Genomic DNA, 21,929 nt, shown 5'->3' on the forward strand with positions numbered 1-21,929 from the left:
GAGCTCGGAACTGCATAGCCATCTCTCTTTCTTTCTCTTTTAAAGAAAGAACTGTAACTTATTTTTGGAAACTGTTTACATCAAATTTCAGTAATTTCCAAATAAGAGGGGGTAAGTGAAAATATTTATCGGTTTGTTTGTTTATTTTGGTTTTTTAAGACAGGGTTTCTTTGTAGTTTTTGGAGCCTGTCCTGGAACTAGCTCTTGTAGACCAGGCTGACCTTGAACTTACAGAGCTCCACCTGCCTCTGCCTCCCAAGTACTGGGATTAAAGATATGCACCACCACTGCCTGGCACAAATTTAATTTTTTTTAAGTTTATATGTTTTAAGCCTTGATAAAATGAACAAACTGTTTTAATTCATTAGGCAGAAACACAGTAGAAATGAATTTAGGAACCTAGAGTGAATATTAGTTTTTAATTCATTTTCCACCTATATGTTATATTATTAAAATTCTCTCAAACAAAACTCAAATTTAAGTTTCTGTAAGATCCTCCCGCACTCTAGTAAGAATGGCTATCATTAGAAAAACACACAATGGGAAATGCTAGTAAGGATATTGGGAAAGGGGAGCTCATTCAGTGCTAGTGTGAACGCAACCTATGCAGTTCCCATGGAAGTCAACCAATGAATGGATGAAGAATGTGATATATGAGTTTTATACAGCCACAAAGAAAAGCAAATTCATGACATTTGCGGGTAACTCAATGATGACTTAAAAATATTTAAATAATGAAATTTTTAAAAGATTCTTCTCTGACTAATACTTAAAATTCTACTTTAAGACATACTGGTATTTCAATATTCAAACATAAATAAGTTGGTTTGCACATGAATGTAGAGTTTCTGAGACCGTCTCCATATGGTTCAGCCTCTGGTCTGGGAGTCTTTGCTCCCAGGGTTTCTCAGCCACGATGTTACTGATTTTCCAAGCTAGATAACTCTTGAAGGTGAGAGTTGGCCTTCTTAAGACATTAAGCAGCATCCATGGCCTCTGCTCATTGGTTTCTAGGACATTCCCTGCCACTAATTACAACCAAAACTGTTTCCACATACTCAGTTATCCCTTGGTGACATGGGGGGAATAGCCCCCACTACTAAGAATCACTCAATAGGACAAAAAACAATAACAAGCAAACAACAACAGCAAAAAAGGCCTCTGGAAACCTAAGTGCAAAGAGGTCAAGCCTCTGCTCAAATCCAGATTTGACAGTGCTCCTTGTCGCTTGCGCTAAGTGCTCAAGGGAGAGGAAACAAAGCTGCACAAGGAGCTCCCGGCTATCGCTTGGGCCTGGAACTCCGGTCCAGCCTTTCCGGGAACCATTTGTCTGTCTGTCTGTCTAGCCCTGGCTCCTCCCAGTGTTGGTCTGAGACAGGCTAGCCTTCTCTCTGCCTCCTTCACAGAGCCTTCCCAAGCATCCCTCCTTGGAAGCCAGCTCTCCCAACAGCAACAGCCCCTCTTTTCCATCTCCAGGCCTTTTCCCACAACATTTATCCACTTTATAGTGCACAATTTACTTATTGTGTGTGCATGTTTATTTATCCAATCTTTCTCTACTACTACAACAAAGTCAGGGCCTTTTGTTTGTTTTTCCTCACTGCCTTGCCAATAGATTTCAGCAGCCTGGCACTGCCTGCTTTTTAGAAGGATGAGTAAATTAAAACCTTAGAATTTTCCCATAAATGCAAAATTCCGATTTGTCAATGACTCACAGATGACATGTCTTCGTCATCAATTATAACCTCGAGGATAGTAAGTTAGGCATATTTTCCTCAACATTTTCCTTTTGTTAATTTGATGTCTTAGTTCCTATTTATTAGACTTCACAGTTAGGGATTTTTCTTCACATGGTCACCTATGCAAGTGAATTGAAATATTATCCTCCTGTTTAAGCAGGAAACATACTTATTGAAAAGATACTGGGTGGATATTATGAGGCTTAGAAATAAACTTCACAAAATTCTTGGGATCAAATGCAACTGTGGAGAAAATTAAGAACCGCATTGGAGAGTGGATTTGTGCAAACAGAGCCGCACAAGCCCATGCTTCTAGCACTGTTGGTGTCGGCAGCACCAGCGCCGCGCACAGACTGTGTCCACACTGCCACCACGCTCACTCTATGGACAACACTGTCTCTTCTCTTCTGCCGTAAGAGTGAATTCAATATTTCACCTTGCTGTTTGCTGATTGAAGTACAGAGTGGATATGCTGCAATGACTTGGTCTGGATCCTGTCCATGCCTACCTGCAGGACATCTGGAGAAGACAGCATCTTGTCTGACAGAAAGTACAATCTAATTTCTATGAAGAATTACTTGATGAGGAAGCCTTGGAATTACGTAGAAGAGGTTCGATTATGAGAAACTGTGGCATCTCTCAAGTTTTATTAGATAAAAATAAATTAAAGGAACAGAAATAATGATTCCTGAGAGAATGGCCCAGAAAGAGCAACTATTTCATGGCTGGATGTGGAACTGAAGGCTTGGGAGAGGCAGGCTCTGTCAGTGTCTATCAGATTCCATAATCCCTTTAAGCAGCTCCTGCAAAGTGCTGTATCCTTGACTGCTTCCGAGTTCACCAGGACAATGAGTGCTGAGGGGCAGATGGGGCACTAATGAAAACACTCACTCATGCAGTCACGGCTACACCCTGACTCGGCCTTCTGCCCCTTTGAGCAGATTTCTATTTTAAATCCACTACATACTCATAGAGCAAACGTTTACAGGATTAGGTAGTTCTGCGAGTTAGCAGCCGGACCAGTGGCTTGCCCCATCTGCTGTCCTCAAATGCACACCTTTCAGTTCTTCTCTGTGATGCTCCGCCAACTCCCGGCACTTCTGCCAACCCCACGCCGGTCGGCATTGCTAGTTCTTGTCCGTACTCCTTTGCACAGCAGCTGTTGGCTCCCACTAAGGAACGGGAGGGTTTGCTTCCTTCCCTTTCTTGTGCCACACACATCCATACTTACCACTTCCTGGCCTCCTGATGTGGTTGTACTGTAATTTCAGCTAAATCAATATTCGCTCATTAGATTGTTAAGACAAAGTATGCTTTTCAGAGCTAAACCATGTATTATACTCCACTTTTCCTTTATTGTGCTTCTGATTCCCTGGAGTTCTTGTTTGATTTTCCCCCTTTAGGGCTGAATTGTGTCTCCCTGTATTCATATGGAGAATTCCTGATCCCTGATCCTGTGTGAATGAGTGTATTGGAGATAGGGTATTTAGAAGTAATTACGTTAAATGGGGTATTAAGGGTGGGCCCTAATCCAATATGGCTGGCAATTTTATAAAAGAGAAGATTAAAACTCACAAAGAGATGCTTCATATGCACAGAGGGAAGCCCACGTGAGACCGGAGGAAGATGGCTTCTACAAGCCAGAAGGGGCCCAAGAACTAAAACCGCTCCCACCCGCTTCTCAGCCACAGACATCACCTCTACAACCGTGAAGGATTTTCTTTTCTATTTCAGCCAACCATTCCCTGATCTGCTCTAGCAAACTAGCATTCCTTTTCAACACTGTTACTACTTACTCAGTCCAAAGGCTTGTCAAGGGAACACACCTGAATGCATTCAGTTCCTCCCATTGTCTTAAGTTTGCCCAGGCCCTTTGGAAGTGCTCTGGCTGATTGACCTCTGGGTCTGTCTGCAGCTCCTGTCCACCTTTACGACCACCCTAAGGAAACCTCCCACCTCCTGGAGGGCCTGTCTTCCTTTTCCTCCACTATATTCCTAAATAAGGGTTGCGGGTCAGACATGTTTTCTTACTGTGAATGCCTGTGATTGTGTGTGTTCAGTCCTCAAATTTAAACCAAGATTCAAATATTATTTTACCAGTAGAAGTTTGGGTTGGTGGTCAGGTGTTCTGACGTTCCATGATTTGTGTTGATAAGTGTGATGGTTAGTTTTCGTTTTCAATTTGACGCAATTAGAATCACCTGAAAAGGTTGGTCTGCGGGGAATTGCATTGATTGTGTTGTTACAGGAAGACCTGGCCTCTGGCAGTCAACACCAATGCCTGGGGTTAGGTCCTGAATTGTATTAAGTGGAGAAAGTGAGGAGAATATTAAGCATACTTGCATTCATCAGTCTGTGCTCTTCACCACGGAGGTAATGTGACCGATTGTCTTAATTCCTCTGTACCTCAACTTCCGAGCTGGGATGGTTAAAATGAATTCTCTCTCCCGTAAGTTGGTATTCGTAAGTTGGTATTCGTCAGAGCACTTTATCACGCAGCAGGAACAAAGCTGTGGTGGCATGCACCGTCTTCATCTGCTGTACTAAACTTGACAATATTTCAATCCCAACATTTCCTGTCTTTAATTTGGAGAAGTTTTCTTAAGTATTTTCATTCCTTCCTTGTCTATACACATTGTTCTCTTTCTGGAAAATACACAGAAACACATGCAAACAGACATATACAGACACATAATAAACACACACACATACACATATGACACACACACACCTAACTGCTGAACGTAGGTCAGCGTTCTTGCAGTTTCCTCTCAGGTTCCTAATTTTAGTCTCCATGCTTTGCTGTGCATCCTGCAGCCCTTTGTCTTTCTTTCCAACGCTCCCACCATGTTCTGAAAGGCTACTTTCAAACTCTGAATCTTCAAGTGCTCTTTTTATCTAAATGTTTGTTTTCTTGTTCATATTTTTGTTCTTAAGAACAAGGTCTCATGTAGCATGATGGAGGTGGGTCTTATATCTTATCTGTTGCTTTCATTGGTTAACTAATAAAGAAAACTGCTTGCCCTGATAGGACAGAAAATTAGGTAGGCAGAGTAGACAGAACAGAATGCTGGGAGAAAGAAACTGAGTCAGGCAGTTGCCATGATTCTCCAACTCCAGACAGACGCAAGTTAAGATCTTTCCTGGTAAGCCAGCTCTTGGTGCTACACAGAATATTAGAAATGGGTTAGATCAATATGTAAGAGCTAGCCAATAAGAGGTTAAAACTAATGGACCAGGCAGTGTTTAAAAGAATACAGTTTCCGTGTAATTATTTTGGGGCATAAGCTAGCCATGCGGAGCTGGGTGGGAACGCAGCCCGCTACTCCGGGAGCCTTCCAGAGTAGTGGGACACAGCCCACCGCCCCTATAACAACAGCAGCACAAACCACCATTACATTATGCAATTTTAAGTGGTGCTGGTCTTTTAAAAAACTTAGTGTCTTGTACATACATGTAAGGCAAATGTTCTACTCACTGAACTACATACCCAGCCCCTAAGTTTTATTTTTTACATGTAATCCAGTAAAATTATACATTTGTTTATGTTTTATGTAAAATGCAAATCTTTTGTATTACCCTTACATAATTACTATATGTGTTAAAATTTTAATTTGTTTTCTATAGATTCATTTTAGTTTTATGTGTGTATGTATATGCATCCATGTGTGCAGGTGTAGGCTGAGACCAGTAGAGATAGAGTTACAAGCAGTTGTGAGCTGTCAGATACGAGAGCTCATAACCAAACTCTAGTCCTCTGCAAGAACAGTAAGGAATCTTAAGTCTGAGCTGTCTCTCCAGCCCAGATTTCTAACATTTTTATGAAGGTACTACTAATGCACAAACAACTGCATACACTTGGAATGTACAACTCAAAAACTTTGAGCAAATACACACATCTATGAAACCACTGTCACAACCAAGTACCTCACTCAAGATTCCAAAAGCTCCTGTGGGTCATGCTTGCTTGTTTGGGAGGAAAGAATACTTAACATGAGATTTACAACCTTGGCAATATTAAAATTACACTGCCATATTGGTAGCTACAAGTACCGTAGTTCCTAACAGAGTTCTGGAATTTACTTCCGGCTCTAACTTATGCAGACTGATCAGTGACGTCCCTATTCCCCTTCCCCTAGGCCACAATCACCCATCTTTGCTTTCTGCTTCTAGGAGACCGGCTATTTTAGAAACTTCATGAGTAAAATTTTACTGCCTCCATCCTTCAGGAGTCTTCTTCCGCTTAGCATGGTCTCTTCCAAGTTCAGACATGCCACAGTGGAGGATTTCTGCATATTTAAAGACTAATGTTTCATTTTATATAAACTACTGATTGTCTGTAATCCCTTTCCCTGTTGTTTTTCATCCCAGGCTATTTTGAATCCAGCAGCAGTGAATGTGGGGGTGCGGGATAAGTCTTTGGGACCCTGATTTCATCCTTTTGGATACACACAGAAGTGAGGTCGCTGATCAGACTGCAGGAACGCCCTCCATTGCCATTACACTTTCGACATTCCCAACACGGTGTAGCACAGATCCAGCTCTTCCATGTCCTTGACACCATTTGTCAGCTTTTATATAGATTTGTCCTAAAAAGGTGTGAGGTAATTAAAATGTTTATTTTGTTACATTTTGATTTAGTTTTTTGGGGGTAGAGATGGCACACCTGTACCATGGTACATGTGGAGGTCAGAGAATACCTTGCAAGAGTTGGGTCTCTCCTTCCACTGTGTCAGGCTTGCAGCAAGTGCCTTAATCCTCCGGGCGTCTTAGTCTTATGGAGATACCATTTTATGATTTTTTTTTTGTTTCAAAGGCAAAAATCCCCTCTAATATCTTCAAGCATGGTAATGATGGTGGAGTTGCTGCGCTGTTGTTAATAATATATTTTAACTTAGTTTAATTTAATTTAAAACTATATTTTAAATATAGTTTAATCATGAGAGGTTTTTTGTTGTTGTTGTTGTTTGTTTTTGTTTTGTGTGTGTGTATGTTGTTTTTGTTTTTCAAGACAGAGTTTCTCTATAGCTTTGAAGCCTGTCCTGCTACCAGCTCTTGTAGATCAGGCTGGCCTTCATCTCACAGAGATCCCCCTGCCTCTGCCTCCCGAGTGCTGGGATTAAAGGCATATGCCACTGGTGGTGGCTTGGCTATGAGAGAAATTTTGCATATGTACCTGTTAGCCATGTTTATGGTCCATTTTTCATAAACGTCTGGCCAGGTCCTTTGCTCATTTTTCTCCATCAAATACCTACTACATGTGTTTGTATTAACGAGACTCTGATACAGCTGTGCACGCTGTTAGGTAAACTGCAGCTTTTTTTCAGCTCCAGGACCAGGCAAGAACAGAGTAATCTGCTATCTATAAACTTGAAGGGTGATAGTTCTGGGTTAGGCTGATTTCTCAAGAGACAGCTGAGACAGCGGAGCTGGTCTGCAGTGAATCTGTCTATGCAGAGGTGTGTTGAGGAGGCACTAGGCATGGTGGCCGCCTTGATAACTTCAAACAGCTGGCCCTGCCTATCACTGGTAAGGCAGCGCTCCTCTTCCATAGTCATGTAGTTATGCTCAGCCAATAGCTGTTCTCGTTCTTGGCTCCCACCACACCCACACCCCATCCTGGACATTCTGAGCCGCTGCCTCGGCAGAACGCAGGGCAGTGGAGGAGAATCGAGGAAGAGCCAGAGCGAAGAGCGTGGTGACCCTTGCAGAGCTCCACTGGCCCCGGGACCCCAGAACCACTCTCCTTGACCCGCTTTCAATCCAGTTGTTTGCCTGCTGTAGTTTTTCTTTGTTTCATTTTCCTTTTCTGGTTTCTAATATGTTTTACCTATTAATCTTTTTTCTTTCACTCTGTGGGCTGTTTCTTCAAGTTTTCTTATTTCTTTGGTTATCTATTTCTCAGCCTATTCCTTGTGCTTAGAGGATTATACCAAAAATTCATTGCCGGGTCACTCAATGTATGTGGCTTTTTCTGTGTTTTCTTGTAGTCTTTCTCTTATAACTTCAGATCTTCTAAGTCTTTCGTTTATTATGAGATAATATCTTGCATACAGCTTGAGATGAGGGACCCAGTCTCATTCTTCGACATGTGAGCAACCAGTTTTCCCAAAAACATTTGCGCATACAAAACTTTTGTCTGTGTATGTTCTTGGTACCATCTCCGTAATCATCTGGGAAGCTGGGGAGAGGGCTTAGCAGTTAGGAGCAGAGGCTTCTCTTCCAGAAGGCCAGAGTCAGATTTGCAACACCCACATGGTGGCTCACAGCCATCTATAACTTCAGGTCTAGGGGATCTGATGGTCTTTTGGACTCTAGGGCATTGTATGCAGGTGGTGTACGGGCATACACGCAGGCAGAAATCCATACACATAAAATAAAAATTAATTTTAAAATATCAATTGACATAAATATGTGTGCCTGTTTCTGGGGTGCCTTTATTGTTTAGAGTTTCTCATTTTATGTTGGTGGCAGTTGCCTGCTGTGCTACTTTAAAATCAGGGAGTAGAATGGACCCAGCTTTATTGTGTTTGTTCAAGGAATGTTGGTTATTTGGGGCCTTTTGTGGGTACATGTGAATTTAAGGCTATTTTTCTCTCTTTTTAAAAAAGTGTCATTGGGAAATTGATAGAAATTGCAGTGCTCTGGGCAGCATGGCTAATTCTAAGTCATGGACAAGGGATGCCTTTCTTCTTACTTGTGTTTTCTACAGTTTCCAGTAAAAAGGTTATTTTGTCTCTTTGATTAAACTAACATATAAATATTTTCATTGTTATAACTACAAAGGGTACTATTATTTTCTTAATCTCCCTCTGGGACTTAACAATAACTTCGTATTGTTACCTAGATGTTGGTTTTCATCCCATTTTCCTGTAGTGCTGGGGGTTGCCAGGCAAATATTCTATTGCTGAACCACATCCCCAGCCTTCTTACCATCTAGAAGCATAACTAAGTGTGTGTGCTTATTTTGTGTCCTATAACTTTATTTAAATCCATTGATCAGTTGTAATAGGCATTATAAATGTTTTATCAGTATGTATTAACTATACATAATGCTGGTTTTCAATATGACACCTGTGCACATGTCCATACTAGACCATTTTAGCAATGTTTTGCTAGGGGTGGTCTTCTACATTTACGATCCTGTCATCAGCATCTAACAATGACTTCATTCCTGCCTCTCCTAGGAAAAGGCCCTTTTAGTCTAGGACTTTTATTAGTGTGTAGGAAGGGGTAAGAGCATGGGGTTGTTTATTCTTGCCAACGAGCTTTGAGCTTTTCACATCTGGAGCTGTTGTGAGTTCATCAAAGACATAACGTATTGAGGTCCATCCCTCCCAATCTGATCTACTAAGAGTTTTGATTGCGTGTATGATTTTGAGATTACTTGACAAGAGTCTTGTGATCTTGTTTTACAATCACACATCATTCTTGAAGCCAGATTCTACATTGTTAAACACGCATACACATTTAGACATTTGGGGAGGTGATGGCTAAAATGTAAGAACTAAGTTAATTTATAGAATATGTTTCATGACTCAGCCTAATTTTCAAATGAATGACTCATAGGTCATTTATACAGAGGTACCCCCGAGTTAAAGAGCTTGACACTTGCCAGTGTTTGGCTGTGGCATCAGTCAAGTTAAGATTTGAATCTTGACTTTGCTAATTACATTCTCTGTACCTTCAGAAAGTTGTTCAATTTTTCTGAGCTTTAGTTTCTTCCTGGGTAGATGGTAGAAAAAATAAATAACATAAAATAAACAATATGATCCTTTCTTGAGGATCACACTAGGAAATATCTGTAAAAACATCTAGCTTAATGCCTCACCTGTAATAAACAATGAGTGTCCTCTTTTGAAAGATGTTTTATTTCATGTGCCCGTTTGTGTCTGAGTGCGTGTGCATACACCACATGTGTGCATCAACTTACAAATATCTGAAGAGGGCAACAGATCCTATGGAATGAGCCACTGCGTAGGTGCTCATTGGATCTGGGAACCAAACCCAGATCCTCTGCAAGAGCACTTAGTGCTCTTAACTACTATGGACCTGTCTCTCCAGCCCCATATTCTATTTCTTTCATCTCCATGCCCCTAAGTCATCAGCCCTCAACTCTAAACTGTTTATTTCCCCACTTGAGATCTTTGACGTTGTTTTAGAGAGGTTTTATTATCACATTGCTAAGTGTGTGCTATTGGTATCTACTAGTTATGGCTAGGAATGCTACTGTGTGTACGTCTGTGTCCAGGTGGCCCCATGCAAGAACAAGCAGAGGATTATCTGCTCTGAATGGCTGGCAGCAGCAAAGATGTAGCACCCTGGCTCTAGAACCACTGTTCTAGAACGTTCTTGCTTCGTTTTCCATTTGTAGTGGTCTTCCTTTTCCCCAGCGGCTTGCAAAGGTACTGTTGGTGAGAGGCTGCTCGTTCATTTCCCAGCTGCCCAGACGCCTGAGATAGTCCCGCATGGAGCAGTAAAGCAAACGCTCTTCAATTTAATTATCTGCCACTCTTAGAATGTGTCTTCCCCTGTCCTGTGCTCTACTGTGTCTCAGCATATTCAGGTAAGATTATAGAGGTGGGGCCAGCGAGGTGGCTCAGAGGGCGACCTGAGCTCAATCCCCAGGAGCCACACTGGAAGGAGAGGAGCAGCTTCTGCAAGTTGTCCTCCCTCCTCCTCCACACCTGCACTCATGAGCACGGAAATAAAGCCTGGGAGGAAACAACCAAGAACAAAGGAGGGGAAGGAGGAGGGCCACGCTGTGCCCGGTGCTCTAGCTGTGGCTGTGGCTTGCAGAGCTGTTAACACCAACCCTCCTTAGCAAAGCTGTGTCCTTTATGTAGGTCACGAGGCCTTTGCTTCTGTGGGTGCAAAGGATATCAGAACAGCAAAAGAGATGTGCCCTAGAGCAGTGAAAGAGAAAAATTTTGCATTAGAACATTACTAACAAGCTCTGGACCAGAGAGATGTCCAGAGAAACAGGAAAGATATCCAGAATGCAAAAATAAAATAGTTGGGAAATGCAGGAAAATCAGAGAATGATTTCAGAAAATCTCTAGAATTGTGTCAATGCACTATGGCATGGTTTGGTATGTTTTGCTGGCCTGGATCTGATTCTGACCTGTGATCAGAAATGTAATGTACCGGGAAGAAAGGATGTGGAAGACAAGAGAAACCATGGTCCCCACGGATAGAGATGTGGCTCTGCTTTATCTTAGAGAGTCCTCGGCTCCTAGTAACAGATGAGGGCTTGGTGTGTGGACGTCCAGTGACACCATCCAGGGAACAACTGGATAAACACTGTTAGGAAAAGAACCTTAAACCAGGTGACAGCGGCTCTGAAGGCCAGTGACAGTTTGGCCCAGGCATGCTCAGAGAGCTCTGTTGTTAAATTGCCCTAAAAACATCTTTTCTTTCACACAGCCATGACCAAAAGGAGTTCAGGTACAACTTGGAGCCCAGTCCAAAAGGGCCACAGTAGTTGTGGTTGTTAAAAGCCACACTGATGGTGTCGTATGATTACAAATATAATACATATTGTTTTTCGTTTTCAGCTACATGGGATAGCATTTTTGACTAGAAACTATTGTCTGACAGAACTGTATCTAAACAACAATGCAATATTTGACATAGAAGGTATGTCTCAAAGCTTTCTTGATTGAATAATTTTAGCTAAATAATTTTTAACTGTAATGATTGCTAACAACATAAAAAAATCTCTTATCATGTCTACTAAAATTATGTGATATCTATTTTAAATGATTTACATTTAATTTTTAAAAATACGTTATACTGCTTTTTTAGTTCAAAATTACATGTCTTATTCAAAACATAAGAGGAGTATTTTTTATAGTAGTACCATTCTACTGCACAGTAGGATACAAACTAGCTACTGAGGAACCTAAGTATAGCAACATTTAGGAGTAAGAATAAATATAAAAACTATACATTGTCTTAAAATATTTTATTGACTGGGATTTTACCAGTCAAGTTCCTGTACAATTTCAAGCCAGGTATACAAGTGTATGACAGGCCATGATCAGGAGACATGGTGGGTTACTGGAGCAAGCCCTTGGCTATGAAATAATCATGAAACCAGAATGTTAAACATTTTAACCCTCCCATGATAATCCCCTATACTGGTAAGGACGAAACTATTCCAATTTAAGCATACTTTGATTATCACACAGATTCATCCCACTTTCATTTATGTTACAAATGATTTTAAATGTACCATTCAGGAGAACAAAAATGAAATGAATATATGGTTTCCCATTCTACACCCAGCTAAGCAATTTGAAAAGAGTGCATTGAATGGATGAGAAATTATTCTTTGATTTGCATTATAATTTGAAGTAATGCTGGCTTACATGTACAGGTACACACATTGCAAAAACAAAGAGAACAAGTATAACTCAAACATAATATTCAAACCATCAAAATCATTGCCACAGAAAAATGGCTGACACAGCAACAGTAGCAAGAAATGACGCAACAGCCCACATCCCAGTCAGGTGTTGTTATTGTACGCTTAATCATAACTCAGGATATCATTGATAGGCATTCACTTTTTTATCAGCTGTAATGTATTCTCTTGCTTAGTTATAACATCTAGTTACTATGAAGAGATTTTTATATTTGTCAATAAAAAATTCATCTAAAAACCTTTTGTTTTTTAGGCCTGCATAACCTGCCTTCCTTGCATGTTCTCCTGTTGCACCACAACGAGCTAACAAACACTGAGGCTATGGTGAAGGAGCTAAAGGGAATGCAGAACCTAAAGACCCTAAGTACGCAGTTCTCTACATCCTTAAGTCAAGGCAGCGATAGCACACGATGCTGGGTTTCCTTTCCGAAGACCAGCCGAGAGAAGCAAGCTTGCCGTTGGATGGCTTAACCCATTCTCTAGAACGTGACTAGATTTTGCTCTTCTTTTAACACATGAGCAACAGATAGAAAATAATCATTAGTAGAACGGTAGGGTCATGAAAGATGAAATGACCAAAGTAGCAGACAGCAATGTGTGTCCAAGCCTACTCGCGGTTTGATCTCAGAAGTCAGCAGCACCATTCTAATTGTAGGAGCTGTCTCTAATGGGCACATCTGCACAGGCAGAGGCTACAGGCATTTGTGTCTCAGGGCTGAGAGATGAGGGAATTCAGGGTGACGGGTGAAACAGAGGGGTATGGTGTTTCTCTGGGCTGAGAAATGATTTAAGATTGATTGTGCCCACAAGTGGTTCAGATCGGTGCATTCCTGATTGTGCGTGAATTGTGTGTATTAAGCAGGTAAATATGTGTGGCATGAGGTCTACTGAATAAAGTAAATTAACAAAACAAATCATTGATGCTTTTACGAATTAGAGAAATAGCCTTTGTTCACATCTGTTGAGTGGTGCCCAGCCAGACACTGACTGTTGAAGTGGAACAGATCAAAACTGATCGGTGAAGCTCACCTCTCAATGTGCTAATAGTCTTGCTATAGTAAACATGCACACAGCTACAAGACAAGGCAGGTGATGCTGGGTGTACAGGTGGAAAGCCTTGTGACCGAAGAGGTTTGCAGACCTGGGCTTGGAGACCTCTGCTTGTCAAGACACAGGCGTGTTCTCTTCCTCATCTTTCAGAATTGTATAACCTAGTGTTGACCGTGATGGTTCTGATTAAGGCATAGCGGAACTAAAGTTTCCGTAGCCTTTCACTGTTATCAGAAAACTCTAATGCGCTGAAAAAGACGTGACTCAGGGACCTAAAGTAGACTTTTAAAAATGCAAATAGTGAAAAGTTAAAAAAACACACAAGAGTGCTTGGCGAGTCAGGAATTCCTCTAGAGGTGTGCTGAGATCACCTGCCTTTAGGATTTTTCCCAAACTCTGGTATTCCATCAGAGTCTTGGATTGGTCTGCCTATTTATCTAACCCTCTGTGTCAAGCAACTGTTTCCACAATTAAAGGTGTATGCTAGGCCCAGATCTCTCATTATCATTGTTTTTCTATAAAGTAGGCTCTTAGCTATCACCCAGAATCTCTTCCCACACTGAGCTGATTCTCCAAAGCAATTCTTAAGAAAAACTTCTTGTTGTTGATGCTACTTTGAGACAAGAAAACCAAATTATTGTATGTGTAGGATATAAATAAAATAAAGAAGATGCTTAGAGTCTAGAAATTCTGCTAAGCGGTAAATGGATTCCCTAGAACCTCTGCTTCAAACAATAATCGCATAGTAATATTTCTGATGCCCTTCCTGTTAAGAAACTGTTTCCTTACAATACTATTTCAGTTTCACAGAAATTCCGTGATGAGGTTGGAATTATTCTCTCCTCTGTGGTGAAGATACAAGGCTCAGAGATTTACCAAATTACTAGTGTAGAAACACATCTATGCCTTGTTTTATTAATCATTTATTGATTCATTCATTCAATGTTTATAATTTATTTATCTGATGTGTAGGGAATCATTCATTCACCATCTGATTCTGCATTTATTAACAGATCCCAAAGTTGAAGAAAAACCTGATCAGGGCTTCAGTTGGGTTTACAATTATATAGCTTGTAGACAAGGTTCTTGAAGGAGCTATTTGCACAATTTGCTGCATGTAAAATTAATCACTTAAGTAAGGCTATGTACAACATCCAGAGGATAGTATGTACCCCTGGCCTTCATAGGAAACAGGGCTATGCATTGAACCAAGATGCTTGGTTCAGAGCTGAATAAACCTAAAATTGAACCCAGGTCCTGGTATCAAGGGTACATCTGTGCACACATGTCAGGCTTCAGTTAGGGATGAAATACCCACATTCTTTAGAGGCCGGTCTGATAATAAAACATCCTGTCAAGACAGTTAAAACCACCTCTACAAAACCCTGGTGACATCATTTGGGTTACAGTCACATGTCCCGCCTGAGGAACCTGCCATGGGTCATTTCCTTGAACTGACTGGAAATGCTTGGTAGCTTATGGTCCCATGCCCTATTCTGGTTGCAGACAGTCCGTGAGGAAATGGTGAACACTCTGCAGACAGCTAACATCTGTGTTCTGATGTCTTCACAGTAGCTTCTCAGTAGCCCTGTTGCCATCTTAGAATAGACTCGGCTAGTTAAAACGAGAAAACTATGCATTTCAAATGTTGCAATTTTCCTCTTTTCAAGTAAGAAAACCATGTAAAAATGTAAAGTGTTTCTACTTCAATCATAAGTTCTTCCGAGGGTGAGAAAACAGCCTGGGGATAAGGTTTCAACCCATTTCAACACTGCACCCTCCTCTGGCATTTATGAGAAAAATTGCCAACAATTGCCCAGGAGACAGAGGGCTGGGAGCTTCAGGGAGGCCTGTAGCCAGAAGCAGAGTGTGAGGTCTGGTGCCTGGAATTCCTGTCTTCCAGGCCAGGCAGGGCCCCACCTCCACTCTGCAGGAGGTCTACCTTTCCACGCCCTCCCTGTGAAGTTCCATGTTTCCCTTCTGCCCTCCAAACTCTGCAAAAGGGAATCCTCATGTGTCAGGCCACTGTACCAGGAACGAGTCTTCTCCCTTTTGCCAGCCTGCTCTTTGATGAAACACCGTGACCAAAAGCAAGCTGGGAAGGAAAAGCTTTGGCTTACACTTCACATCACAGTCCATCACTGAAGCAAGTCAGGATAGGAACTCAAACAGGGCAGGAGCCTGGAAGCCGGAGTTGGTACAGAGGCCATGGAGGGGTGTTGCTTGCTGGCTTGCTCCACGTGGCTTGCTCAGCCTGCCTTCTTAGAGAACCCAGGACCACCAGCCCAGGAATGGCCCACACACAATGGTCTAGGACCTCTCCCATCAATCACTAATTAAGAAAATGCTCTACAGATTTGTCTACATCCTGATCTGATGAACATATTTTTCTCAATTGAGGTTTCCTGCTTTCAGATAGTGCTAGCTGGTGTCAGGTTGTCATAAAACTAACCAGCACACAGCAGTGAATGCAAAATATCAATAAGGCTCTTAACCCATTGCCTTGTTCCTACTCTTCGCTCTTCTCTCTCAGATTCTCTACATTCTGCTAATGTAGGCAGGCTGCTTCTTCATTCCCAGTCGCCCAGACCCTAAAAAACCACACAGAAACTATATTAATTACAACACTGCTGGGCCTATAGCTCAGGATTCTTATTAACTAACTCTTACATCTTGAGTTAACACATTTCTATTATTTTGTATGTTATCATGAGGTTTGTGGTTTACTGGTAAGGTTCCCAGGGTGTCTGTCTCCTTTGGTGGCTACATGGCGTCTCTCTGACTCTGCCAGCTCTCTCTACTCTCTCTCTCTATATCTTTCAGTCTGGCTATTTTCTGCCCTGCTGTAGGCCAACACAGCTTCTTTTATTAACCAATGGTAGTAGAACATATTCACAGCATACATAGGGGAAGCACACATCACACTAAATCCACTTAGCAACTTGCATTTCATAATAGGCATAACCTTCTGTAAGACTTTAAGACAATCCTAAAGCCATTTTTGAATCCTCTCAGCCTCTGTGCCATAGTGCTTCCCCTCCTCCCCTGGGAACCAAGGACCTAACAGCTACACTCGCACGTACTCAGTTCCTGAACAATTACCCATATACGTATGCTTTGTTTCGGTCCCCTGGGAAACGGGGTCAAAATGACCTCTTACCTCATCTGATCTGGCAACAGTTCTCCAGTCAATTATTGGTAATAGTCCTTTCAAATAAGCCAATCAGAATAGTCAAAGAACAACCCCCCTTGCTTCTGTGGCCCCTTTAAAAGTAGACTGTACCCGCTATTCGAGGTCCCTCGGCTTCCCGAATGCTGGAGGACCTTGTCATGACAGAATTAATAAAATCCTCATGCTTTTGCATCGGCTGTAGTATGTGAGATGGTCTCTGGGGGCGACTCCTTCTCGGTGTTTGGACGCTAGAGTCCAACACTTCCTAATGGAGTTTCAGACACAACACACATCTTGTTGGAGGGGCTCTGTGTCTGCCCAGGTCCTACCCTCAGCATTCTCTTCTCAGCTGTTGATGAAGGATGCTGGACCTCAAGGCCCCTTCCTCTGAGTCTGTCTGTAATGCCCTTGAGGGTGGTGGACAACCTCTTTCCAACAAGACAGTCTATGAAGCAAACAGAACTCCTAGGTTGTCCCCGGCTGCTTCTGTGAGGAAGGGGATGTTATGTTCTCCCCCTTCCCATCTCTGCTCTATCCCAGTTTCCCTGTTGAAGCAAGGATGGTTGCCTTTCTTAGTGTGTGGAGTGGTAGCTCACAAATTTGGTTAGAAGCAGATAGCGCTACCAAGAGAGATGGAGATCCGGCTTTGTGTGACCTCAAAACCTAGCTGTCTGATCGTAGCTGAGCTTCCTTCTGTGGTGTGCACAGGGGTCTCGCGTGTAGCCTAGGTTGATATCTAACTCCAAAAGTAGCCAAGGATGACCTTGAACTTGTGATTGCCCCTGTGATTACAGGTGGATATCACTACACTTCACTTTGTGTCGTGCTGAGGATTGAACTCAGGGCATCATAGTAGCACTGTAGCCACCCAGCTAGAAGCCCAGTTCATATTATTATTATTATTAATATGCAACTATAAAAATAAGACTTCTATAACCTGTTATAAAGCATTTATGATTATTATTTATTATTATTACTAAAGTGTTCTAAGAATGTTTGGATCTTTGGGCTGGAGAGATGGCTCAGCTGTTAAAGGCCAAGGCTCACAACCAAAATGACAAGACTATTTGGATCTGTTTCCATGATGGCTTTTAAGTTCTGCTTCAGAAGTTGTTGGGTTTTTTGTTTTGTTTTGTTTTCTTTAAGTCAATGGGAGCCAATTATTTAGATGACTCTGTCACTCAGTGTCTTCCTGTCATCTTTCATTAAGGAGCCCCGCACGTGTGACTCATCTAACTCAAGTTGGTGCAGCAAGGTGGCGGAGACATTTTGATATATTAGTGGGTAAATGTAAATTGCTTAGACTCCGTCTTCCAAATTAAGATAAGCAAGACAGTGCTGGCGCCACTGAGGTGTGCTTCGTAAGTAGCCTAGAGGGAAAGGTGGATTAAATAGTATTAACCTATTGAAAGCGAAAGTGTAAGCAATTTCGCTTCATAGCCGCTGCAGGAATGTGCCCGCCCATACATCACACACGGCTTTCAGAACACTTAGACACAGGAAACTGATTTCATATCTCAGAAACTTAATTTATGGTAATTTTAGGGCCAGTCATCTAAAATGCATAAATCCAGAATATTTAATACACACTAGCGTAGATGTGGGAGGTGGGGATGAAGGGAACTAAAAGCAAGATTGCTTCCTTCTAAAATGCGGGAGCTAGAAAAAAAGCGAAGAATAATGGTGAAATGTCTTCCGAATTATTTGTTTTGTTTTTGACTTGTTTTTCTCAGGAAATGTCCTCAGAGGCTAAGGTGACTGTTAGGTTTGCCACCTTTCTGCCCCAGGTTTTCTGTCTTAAGAGGATGAACAGGGAGCACATGGGCTTCTCTGTCTAGTGGCTTTGCTCTCCCGGCTGGGGCTTTATTTAGATGCAGTTAGAAGCAGCTCAGTCAAGCGCTCCTCTCACAAGCACTGGAGGACTTGCATCCTTTCCCTAGCAACCATGGAAACTGTGCCCAGTGGTGGTCCATGCTTGTGATTCCAGCACTGGGGAGCAGAGGAGGAGGAGCCCTGAGACCCCAGTCAGGCTAGTTGATGGTCCATGCTTGTGATTCCAGCATTGGGGAGCAGAGTCAGGCTAGTTGGTGGTCTCTGTGTGCCTGTCCACCCTTTCAGATCAACTTCACGCAGGTCCTCTTTACGTTCCTTTAAGAGCAAACTTTAAGCCAGTTTTCCTGTCTTTTCCCTCACTTCTTCCTGTTTGTTTGTCTTCCCATATCTTCCCTTGTTCATTTAACATGTATCCATCTGCCATGGCTTACTTCAGCTCCCTTTAGAGCTCATGTAAAGATTTGACTATCCAGAAAAGCTTGTGTTGATACAACACACATCTCAACGTCTTTTATTAACAGAGAATACATCCGGATATTGTTTATCTTCAATTTTTAGTGCATTTGTTGTTTTTTAAACGTGCCTCTCCGGTCTTCTTTATGTTGCAAACTATACATCCTAAATGTTAATCATCCATTATGGGCTCTGATGTTTGGTGCAATCTTCCATTTGTTAAAGTCCTCTGTGTCTTATGAATAGTCTAAGAGCAGTGCTCTTAAGTTTGGCAAGCAAGTAAGGGAGCCATGTCTTGTTGAGGGACATGGCTGTGTGGAAGCGGGAGCTCTTTGCTCTACTGCCATCTAGTGGTCCCCTGCTTTAGGTGTTCTTCAGAAGCAGTCTGAAGATGCCACAGTGGAAGTCACAAAAACTTCATTTCACAATGTGTCTAAATAGTCTCATTTAATATTATGGAAAAATGAACAGATGAAATATGTCACCAGAAAATAAAACACTCAAATTTTCTAGTTGAAGCATTTTTAAAAGTCCCGCCGTGTTGATTCTTTAGGGATGATTACATCAGAAGCACCAGGATCTTCTGAGCTGTTTCCACTGCAGCTTTCTCTCCAGCACCTGTTCCCACCACCTCCCCCTCCCCAACACTGCCCAGGATCTGTTCCCACCACCGCTCCCTCCCCATCCCTGTGCTGCAGAATCAGGTTCATTGCCCATCCCTTAGCCCCACAAGTACTGCGAACAGAAGCAAAATGATAATGAGCATCCACTTCTGTGCAGCTCTGCTCACTGAGGTCTCCCGGTGCTGCTGGTCTGTGCATCCCAGAGCACAGCAACAGTGAGGGTTTAGGGAGAAGCCTGTTGGCCAGTGTACTGTGTCACTGCCCATCTCTGCCCAGCCCCCACCCAGTACTCCCTAGACCAGTACAATTCCGAGTGGCATTTTATGAAAAGCAGCCTCAAGACTTACATGGAGCTAGCATCGAGTTCTTCTTTGTCAAACTTACCTATGGACAATCCAAGTTTCCTCTTTTGTGCCAGATCTGAGCCAAGCTAGCACTATTCTGATGGGCCGTGGCAATCAGAAAACTCTGAACAAATGAAAACAACCAAGAGGGAAATGGACGGGGCTCTAAGGAACCACATGATGAGACTGTGGGCTGGACAACAGGTCTTTCAAGGATGATCCTTGTCCTGCTCACAAGCCTTGCATCTTCTGTCTTAATAGATGGTAACAAAGAACCATTGTGAAGTCTGACCTCTTATTTTGGATTCTTCCTTTGCAGCTCTGTACCAAAACCCTTTATCCCAGTATAACCTCTACCGTCTGACTATCATCTACCACCTTCCGGGAGTGGAGCTGCTCGACTGGAAGCGTAAGAATACTTCTTTCCCAAAGAAACAGAATCTGTCTTGTGAATTAGAGCTTCAGAGGGTGCAGGACACCTGGGACAGTTTGTCCTCATGAAAGCAAACCACCAACCAATTGTGAATGGGAGCTGTTCTGTCATTCGCTACGACGTGCCAGCTCTCAGGAATTTGCCCTAGCTCAGGAACTCTGCTTAACTAGGTTAGCCTGTTGCCTAGGGGGCAGACAAGTCTCTCTGCTTAACTAGGTTAGCCTGTTGCCTAGGGGGCAGACAAGTCTCTCCTTTAGCTCAACCTTCAGATATTAGCACAATGGCTGCCAAATTGGGTTTTGGTTTGTTTATTATTTTGTATGGATATGTGTTTGGCTGCATATGGGTCTCTGCACCACAATCATGCCTTATACCGACAGAGGCCAGAAGATGTTGAATGCCCTCCTACTAGAGTTACAGATGGTTATGGCCGCCATGTGGGTGCTGGGAACGGAACTTGGGCCTCTGGAAGAGAAGCCGGTGCTCTTAATCACTAAGCCATCTCTCCAGCTCTTGATGCCAAAGTCTTTGCCTCCTGACACTGGTTTCATAATCTCGAAAATGATTTATAGCAAATTTCTTGAGGCCTAAATTCTAAAAATGATCTGTGAAATTCTGTAAGTTTGTATTATTAAACGGGGACTTCTTACATGTATCTATTCCTGTAAACTAGTATATTTGGTTTGTAGAAGCCATATATTCACAAACCATGCTCAGGAATTCCATTGTGCACTGTTGGGGCCTAATTCACCCCAAGTACCATATGGTCTATCCCTCACCCCACTACCTTTCTAAGTCCACAGAAGATCCTTCATGAGTCGTTACTGTGTGAAGTCTTTCCGTGACCCGACTGCCTCCTTTCCAACAGTGTGAGGGGTCAGGGTGTTCCCTGCTGCCATGTCAGCCACGTCAGCCACGTCAGCCACACGCTGATATGTGCTGAAGTCCCAGGAGTGTGTTAGACCATGATTGAGCTCCACCATGTGACAGGAGGACTTCTCCTGAATGCTCGTGAGATTATAGGCATGCCTTTGAAATCCCTTCATGAAATCTGGTTCAACAAGATGGTCATACATAAGCAGAATATATTTCTGTGTGTATGTGTGCTCCAAGGTGGCCACACTTGTATGTGCCGGCGCGTGCGCATGTATGTGAAAGTCAGAAGTTGACACTGGCTGTCTCCTTTGCTGCCCCTCCTCCGTGTGTACTGAGGCAGGGTCTCTCCTGCACCACAGCTCACTGATTTGGCTACTCAGGCAGCCTCGCTGCTCAGTTTTCTTTGGCAATCACTCTGTATGTCTGTGTTCATTCTACAAACCGTCTTTTTTTGTCTCTCTCAGAAGTTACAGAGAAGGAGAGAAGATCCAAGATCACCATTTTTGACCATAAAAAGGCTCATATCATTCAATCGATAGCATTCGGAGGAAAAGTGGATGTTTCTTGGAACCCCAAATCAACAATACTGCAAAAGCGAGTGTCAAAACTCCCTTCAGGTACTGTGTAAGAACAAGAAGGAGATTAAAAGTCAGGGAGCTTCAGGAACACTTGATTGTCATAATAACTGCAACTTACCTTGCTTACAGTGAAGTAGCTTCTGATTAATCTCCAGTATTACATTATAACTCCCTACTTTCCCTGTTGATGCAATAAATAGCCCAGTTTTCATCTACCTGAGGCAGCATGGTGAAAGTGAGGGGTACCATGAAGCCGCTCTCCAGGATCCAGTGCAGTAAAAAGGACCAAAGATAAGCTGTCAGTGTTACTACCAACAGGTAGACATTTTTTATGATATCGGAAAAATATTAAGGCAAAATGAAGATCACTTGTAATTTTACCAACCAGAAATTAGCACT

General features: G+C 42.5%; 1 protein-coding gene across 2 annotated transcripts in view; it reads left to right on the forward strand.

Moving 5' to 3' along the window:
* The window catches only part of Lrrc72 (leucine rich repeat containing 72), a 40,915-nt gene that overhangs the window by 14,685 nt on the left and 4,301 nt on the right, over positions 1 to 21,929 (forward strand). For both annotated transcript variants that reach the window (XM_005343848.3, XM_013347707.2), the window contains 4 exons: positions 11,297 to 11,378; positions 12,422 to 12,532; positions 19,963 to 20,052; positions 21,417 to 21,569. In XM_005343848.3, the coding sequence (XP_005343905.1) occupies positions 11,297 to 11,378; positions 12,422 to 12,532; positions 19,963 to 20,052; positions 21,417 to 21,569 (436 nt within the window). The remainder of the gene's footprint in view (positions 1 to 11,296; positions 11,379 to 12,421; positions 12,533 to 19,962; positions 20,053 to 21,416; positions 21,570 to 21,929) is intronic.

This window comes from Microtus ochrogaster, chromosome 1 (assembly GCF_000317375.1).
Source record: "Microtus ochrogaster isolate Prairie Vole_2 chromosome 1, MicOch1.0, whole genome shotgun sequence".
Lineage (NCBI taxonomy): Eukaryota > Metazoa > Chordata > Mammalia > Rodentia > Cricetidae > Microtus > Microtus ochrogaster.